Source organism: Mus caroli, unplaced genomic scaffold (assembly GCF_978045245.1).
Source record: "Mus caroli unplaced genomic scaffold, Mus_caroli_1 scaffold_1, whole genome shotgun sequence".
In the NCBI taxonomy this organism is placed as follows: domain Eukaryota; kingdom Metazoa; phylum Chordata; class Mammalia; order Rodentia; family Muridae; genus Mus; species Mus caroli.
The window spans coordinates 75913188-75920766 of NW_028227256.1; the positions used below are offsets into that span (position 1 = coordinate 75913188).

The following is a 7579-nucleotide window of genomic DNA, read 5'->3' on the forward strand; positions in this document are numbered from 1 at the left end:
AATAGCATGAACTTCAAGAGAAAAAAATAAAAACAGTTTGTAATGTAATGCTCATGGTTATGTCTGATTATTTAGGCTTATAAAGACCCCAGAGACTAAATACCGAATTCTCATTTTCTACTCTCTCTGAAATACTTTTTGTTTTCTCTTCAGCGAGACAAGGGGAGTTGAGGCAAACAGGCCTTGGTGTTCCTCAGGCCTGATTCTACAAGAAGAGAGAGTTCCGTTGGCAAGTGCCCACCCCTCAAGCAGGAGTGCCTGAGTTGATTCTCAGCATTCGTGTACAATGCTGGATGCCGCGGCGCACATCTGGAACTCAAAGCTGGGGAGGGTGAGACAGGAGAATCTCTCAATCCATTAGGTCAAGGTTCTCTGATAAAGCGTATAAGGTGGAGGACAACTGAGGAGGACACACAACATGGCACTCTAGTCACCACATGCATAAACACACATGCGCATTCATATACACATATAGACAGATCCACACATACACAATACACATACACAATCTTATTTGTATTCATATACACATATACACATATACACATATAGACAGACAGACAGACAGACAGACACACACACACACGCATACACTCTCTTGATTTTATCACTAACACCATGGCTTTGGGAAACTTGCAGAGACCTTGGTTTTTCAATGTCCTTTTTAATGAAATGGTTATAATAATTCACAGGATTGATGTGAGCTTGGTACACCCACCCAGGTAATTTTTTTAAGGGGTATTACCATGTAGTTCTAGCTGGCCTGAAACTCACTTTGTAGACCAGGCTGGCCTTGTGCTTGCAGAGATCCTGCCTCTGTTTCCTGAGTACTAGGGACTAATCCAGCTACATAGCAACTGCAGCGTATCTTGCACTTATTTAAAATGCCAATTTAAAGTGGTTTAATCAAAGCAGTTGAGAAATAGACCTGGGCATATATGGCTAATTGATTATTTTTTAAAGATTTTTTTCTAAATTTTTAATTATGTCTATTTTTCTACGGCTATAGGCCAGTGACTACAGAATCCAGGAGGAGGTGTCAGATCTGTTGGAGTTGAAGCCACAGGTGACTGTGAGCTGCCTGACGTGGGTGCAGGAGAGGCTTGAAGCAGAGTCTTTTCCACACACAGTGCTTGGGCAAGTGGACTTTCACATATTAAAAAGTTAAAACTTTGGGCTGAGGACATGGCTTAATGGGTAAAGTACTTTCTGTGAAAGCATGCACACCTGAATTTGGGTCCCCCATACTGACATAAAAAGCCCAGAGCTTGGGAGACAGAGACAGACAGATCCCGGGGGCTCAATGCCCAGCCAGCCTGGCCAAAACAGCAAACTTGGTCCACTGAGAGACCCTGTCTCAAAAAAATAAGGGGGAGAGTGACTGGAGAAGACATTTCAATATCAACCACTGCACCCCACCCCCACACACCACCCTTTGATTCATGATCAAACGGAACACTCTTCACTCAGTTCTCTCTTTATTAACACCATTGCTCACAGCCGGGCTTCTTACGGACTTGCTGTGAAGAGGGCCTCTGGGGAAGACTGAGGGAGTCAGGAGCTTGCAAGCCCAAATCTTCAGTTTCATTCCCAGGCTAAGGGGAGGTTCGAAAGAAAAGAGCAGCCACAGAAAGTGTGGAGAGAGTGTCTGTACCCGAGAAGCTTCCAGAAGCCTTAGGTTATCAGCGGGGCACCCAACCAGGACAACCAAAGACATAAACCGAGCAATGTCTCTGCCTGACAGTGCTCAATGATTTCCTCCAGTGTTTCCCAAAAAGACACTTGCAGAGTTTGGGGGGGCATCAGAGGTCACAGGGTCTCCAGCAGGCAGTCTGTGGTTTCAAGGGTCCCTTTTTTCTCTGACACTTGTGACAATGCTTGCTTGTGACAAATCCTTGGATTTGATTCTCCCTCTGCTTCTGACTTCTTAGTCCATTGGCCTCCTTTCTGGATTTGTTCCAGAAGCCAGGACTGTTCTTGGTTTCAGTGCCTTGGGGCAATAGGCTCAGGCCTGGGACTGATTTTGTTTAACACTCAGTGGCTGCTTGGCTTTCTGACACCTGGCTGTCAGCTCCTGCTCCGGCTCCTATTAAGATCTGGTGACCCATTTCTCTACCTTCTTTTTTCTAGTTTGCAGTGCCTGGCAATCCCCTAGTGATGACTAATCTTATCTATCTCAGGGTGCCTGGGCAATACTACTATGGCAAGTACCAATAGGAATGCTTCTCATGGTACTCTCCTATTCTAGTATTCCAGATGTGCCATGGCATGCCCATGTGGATTGGACATCTGCCAGTGCTTATGTGGTGGGTGGGTGGAAAAGGTCAGGTCTACCATGTAGCTGTAGAGTTTTGAACTGTCAGAGTGGTGAACCCAGATGTACTGATATGAGTGAAATTTCCTGGCATGAACAACCTTGGTGCTCGGATCAGTGGCAGATGATCCCTCCGTGCCGGCTGGAGATTTACGGGGTGAGCACGGACCAAAGCATCAGGTGTGTTGTCCAGTGCTGTGGGTTACTGGTCCAACTCTTTTCCCAGGATGCCTGTCAGAATTCACATCAGGCACAGAGCCAGACTCACAATGACCGTCCTAGCATCTGGATCGTATGTGCTGTATCAGTCAGAGGGAAGTTTGCATGCTTCTCCGTGTCTTCAGCTCAGTGTCAGGAGACCCACCAATGATGGGGTCTTTAAAGTTGTCATACATGCCAGCCCTGCTGCGGCTCCTTGGACAGAAGCTACTAGATGTAAAGGCGCCCTGCCAGTTTCCCTGGATTAGAATGACAGCCCTTTAGAGTAAACAGCCCAGCGAGCGAGCAAGTTCTTGGTGATTCTTCTCATGTCACGCATAGCAGCCTGTTTTGAACCTTGCTTGCTGGTTCGCTGAGAGAATACCTGTTTCTCCCACGACCTGTCTGAGATACCCAGAGATGTGTGACACTCTTGTCTGGTGCTTCAGAGGCACTGCCATGTGAGGTAGAATGGAGCAAAACCTGCTCTCAGTAGCTCTCGCCAGCACATTTCCACCTAGTCTGGCTCACTAAAGAGAATCTGAAGATTTTTGTCTTCATACAAACTCTATCTTTGTAGCCCAGGCTGACACAGAGCTCAGGCTCCCCTTGCTTTGCCTCTCAATTGCTGCATTAGTGATGCCCACCAATCTCTGGGCAGAATCTGAAAGATTCCAAAAGAAATTGTAAGGACAGTATTTGTGAGCATAATGTGAGCAAGCAGAAGCTCTGTGCTTTTAAAGGTCTAACCTGCACCAGCCAGCCATGCATTTTAAAGTAGTTAAGCTGAAACAAACCCCAAACTCATAAAGTTCTTAGAACTCTGTTTGCTGACCAGTCCTGCCTCTCACTAGCCAACAGTTTTACTGCAGCAATACGAGGCCTGGGAAGATTAAGGGAGGGTTTATCAAATTCACTCAATTAGTGGAAGAACGTAACCGGAAGCAATTGTTTCTTGACTCTAAACCCTACCTTTGCTCCCCACTGTCTTTCATTCTAATGGTTTGGATTCCCCATGAAAACCTATTAGCGACATATCAATCAACCACTTCCCACAAGGGGAAGGAAACAAACTCTTTGTCAGTGAGCGTGGGCTTTGGGGTGTCAGTTCAAATGCAGCACTGTTTTTTTTGCTCCCCTTTTCACACTTTGATTTTGGCCATCTAAAGCCTCTTGCTCTGAGCTGGGTTGGCTGGTCCGGGACAGGGAGCTCCTACTCCCCCCTCCTTCTCTCTTCACAGCTGCAGAGTTCAGAGAGTTGAACTGCAGCGCTTTGAGTTCGCTGCTTGCTCCACCACAGTCAACCTCTGTTGTAAATTTTCCTCCCGGAACACGTGACGATGCATTTCTTGACTATATATCCCAAGGACAGCAGCCGGGCTGTCAGAGCGCAGAGCCTGACAGAGAAGAGAAACGTCCTCAGATTTGGCCGTTTAAGAGTTCCACACTTGGGACAAACTGTCAGCTTTTGGTAAGTTAGCGAGACTCCTTCTCTTCGGAAACATGCCAGGGGGAATAGTTCTATTAATAGAGAAAGTTTTCTTTCTTTCTTTTTTATGTAAGGAAACTTTGTTTTGGAAGTTGAAGCTTTTGAAACAAAATGTAAAGTTTGCTTCTGCCGTGCCAGCTAAAGCATGCCTTACAATTTTAAGATGCTTTCCTCCCATGAATCCTTATATGGTCTATAATGTTTAAAGTATAGAAGTAATGCATAGTTATTTTCTGAAATGTAAATAAAGTGTATAATCTATCTATCTATCTATCTATCTATCTATCTATCTATCTATCTACCTACCTACCTACCTATCGGTCATCTGTCTGTCTATCACCGATTTTTCTATCTGGTGAACGTTTTTTTCTTTTTTTTTCCTCCTTTCTCTCCCCTAATTTCTCTTACTTGCTCCAAGCTCTCTGAGCTAACCCGTTGACTGCTTGGTGAGATGCCTTATGTTCGGCTCTTTCTTTCATTCCTGTTCTTAATCAAAATAGGTGTATTTTGATCTATTGCAATTTCACGAGCCATGTGCTTGCCTTCTGCCTGTCCCATGGATCCAGGTGGAAGGTCTAACTTGCGGCTCTCTCCCCAGATCCCGGCTGTGTGAGCGGCAATTCAATGCTGAGGATGGAGCCTCTGAACAGCACATACCCCAGCGCTGCAGCCTCCAGCAGCCCCCTCGAATCCCATGTGCCTAGTAACAGCAGTGGTAATGGCAATGAATACTTCTATATTTTGGTCGTTATGTCCTTCTATGGCGTTTTCCTGATTGGAATCATGCTGGGCTACATGAAATCCAAGAGGCGGGAGAAGAAGTCCAGCCTTCTGCTGCTGTACAAAGACGAGGAGAGGCTGTGGGGGGAGGCTATGAAGCCGCTACCTATGATGTCCGGCCTGAGGTCAGGGCAGGTGCCCATGATGCTGAATATGCTGCAGGAGAGTGTGGCGCCAGCACTGTCCTGCACTCTTTGCTCGATGGAAGGGGACAGTGTGAGCTCCGAGTCCTCCTCTCCTGATGTGCACCTTCCCATCCAGGAGGAGGGGGCTGATGACGAGCTGGAGGAGACCTCCGAGACGCCTCTCAACGACAGCAGTGAAGGCTCTTCCGAGAACATCCACCAGAATTCCTAGCACCCCCCCAGGTGCTAGGAGGTAGCTCCGTAAGCTACACTTGACAGAGGGAAGACATTTGCCAAGTGCCTGGTTTCGCTTTTGCTCTGCGGCTGCCACATTGAACAGACTGAGGGCAAGCTCCAAAATGGGGCAGGGGGAGACAAGGCTCAGCTGCAGTCCTTGAGGTTCCTGTGGGACTCATCTCTGAAAAAGTCCCAGAGACATATAGCATGACCATTGACTCTGGGGCCTGGGTGGTGGTGGGTCAGCATCTGGCTGGATAATGTGGTGTTTTTTTCACTGGAGGCCCTGGGTAATTTCTGCAGCATCTGACTGTGCCCAGGGCTGACTACTGCCCAGGGCAGGCTGAAGGACTCGTTTCAATTTGCTAATTTTCCTAGAACTTTGTTCTTCTAGATCTGATGGGCTGTAAGTATCTTTAATGTGTGCCTGTGGCATTCGATTACAGACAGTTATATATTTCATTTGGAGGTGGGAGAAAGCTGAAGAGAGAACCCAGATTGTTTGCACAATGCAAAGGGAGAAGGTAATTAGTACATATGTCTGAATTAGCTGGGAGTATAAGCTATGACCTCATCTGAGCTTTTGGCTCACCTGTGAGCTTGAACTCTGTACAGCATTGCAGGCGAGCATGGCTTTCTTTGCCAGTCAGCTTCCTCATAACCAAGCCTGCATTTGGGATGGCTGTTCATGGTGGTCCTCATGACCTTCACAGATTGGGTAATGGTGGGGTTATACAAGGCCAAATCATTGACAGCTCTGCTGTAGCTCTTTTTCCCAGCCTAGTTTTCTGAGGCCAGAGAGGACACATGTGGGCCTCATAATATGGGGTTTTGTCACGTAGCTGAACCTTGGAAGGGCATACTTAGGCGAGATCGAACAGAGCTGGGGTTCAAGCAATGTGCTTCCTGGTCTGAGCCCTGACACTCATTCACTGTGAGGTTCTGGGCATGTCATCACAAGATTCTGCCTACATGAGGCTCCTGAGGCTGTGCAGCCCCAGGGGGCTGGGAGGACATCTTTAGACTTTGTACTGTGTGATACATCCTCCACAGCCTGGTGTGAGGAAGTTTGGAGCAAGTATTTCCCCTTTGGCCGCTTAGTCTGGAGAAAGATGTGTTGACTTAAAGGCACAGTTGGAGACTTTGGATATGTGTAGCTGGGGAATTCGAGGCTGGATCATCAGCCATCCTTACTGTGGCTTTCCCAGGATGCCACTGAAGAAGCTGGCAGCATAGTTTCCTCTGCAGAGTCCTGTGGATGGGAGGATGTTAACACGCCCAACTGAGGGAAAGAGAATTTTAAAGGGAGCTACTCAAGAGCTTTGCAGCAGGCTCGTGTGCCCTTAGAAGACCAGAAGGAAGCAGAAAACTCCCCAAAGGTCAAGTTTGCCTCTAGTGCAAAACCTTCTTAATTTTTATTTATCAGAACTCTCCCTGGATTGGAGACAGAGCAGTCACTAATGTCCCCATGAGGGGTTAACACTATAAGGAGCTGGTTTTTCCAATCAGTTTTGACACAGAGATAGAAAGGTAGTTTATGTTAGAGGCGGAAAGGGGCCCTCTGTTCACTTTAAGATTCAGAGTGGATCAACTCCAAAGGGGGCCGTTTAAGTTGAAAGAAGCCAAGTTAAGTTTGGCCTCTTGCCTGGAATCACTTGAATTCTGAAACTTTACTGCGACAGACATGTGCGTTGTCACATTTTCCATTGCTTAATCCTGGTTTGGTGCAAGTCTGTCTGCGCCTGTTACAAAGTGATGTATATACTTCCTTCCAATATGCTGAGTTGTAGACAATTGTCTGGTGTATTTAATGGTTTGTAATTTTCACGATATTTTTTAATTTAAATAAACACATTTTCGCTGAGAAGCCACAGTTCTTTGATCCTTCAATATTTGTATGATTTCTCGTTTCTAAGCTGTTGCAAGCTATCACTATACTCTATTCGGGTCGGGGTCAGAATTCCGAAAAGGCACATCTTTTGCTAAAGGGTGTGTAGAGTCTTTTCCATCCTTAGATCCACTTTGTTGGGACTGGAAAACAAGCTAAGGATGGTCTTACATCACCTTCTTCTGCAAAGGCCCGGGAGCTTTTGGACTCGAATGTGGGTGGCTTGGCAGGTGCTGCTAAGATGTCTCTCCAAATTTGGTTGCAAGAAAACATTTGATTTGCACGCTGACTTGGCAGACATCATCCACATGTGTGGCCCCGGCAGTCCAGGCTTAACGGGCAGGGTGGTGTCATATGAACAACAGAACAGATTTTACGAACGCAATCAAAAGTCCACAGCTGGAGTTCTGTTTCAGCCACCATGGTGTAAGAATGATTTCTAGGTCTCTCTCTCTTAGACTTCTTGCTGTGTCTCTGTCTCAAAGGCTGAAACATGGGCAGACTAGGGAGCTTAGGGAGCCAGGGCAGCCAGGGCAGCCTGGGGAGCC

The 7579-nt window shown here is 46.8% G+C and overlaps 1 protein-coding gene across 1 annotated transcript; it reads left to right on the top strand.

Annotated features, from left to right (window-relative positions):
• The first annotated feature begins 3830 nt into the window (after window positions 1-3830).
• On the top strand, window positions 3831-6998 carry Kcne4 (potassium voltage-gated channel subfamily E regulatory subunit 4). Its single transcript, XM_029471998.2, has 2 exons — window positions 3831-3983; window positions 4600-6998. Exon 2 carries the CDS (start codon window positions 4626-4628, stop codon window positions 5136-5138), a length of 513 nt encoding a protein of 170 aa, XP_029327858.1. The 5' UTR covers window positions 3831-3983; window positions 4600-4625; the 3' UTR covers window positions 5139-6998.
• Window positions 6999-7579: the final 581 nt, after the last annotated feature.

Excerpts from the sequence above, each read along its gene's own strand:
- Kcne4 (XM_029471998.2), top strand. The coding sequence starts at position 4,626 with ATGCTGAGGATGGAGCCTCTGAACAGCACATACCCCAGCGCTGCAGCC.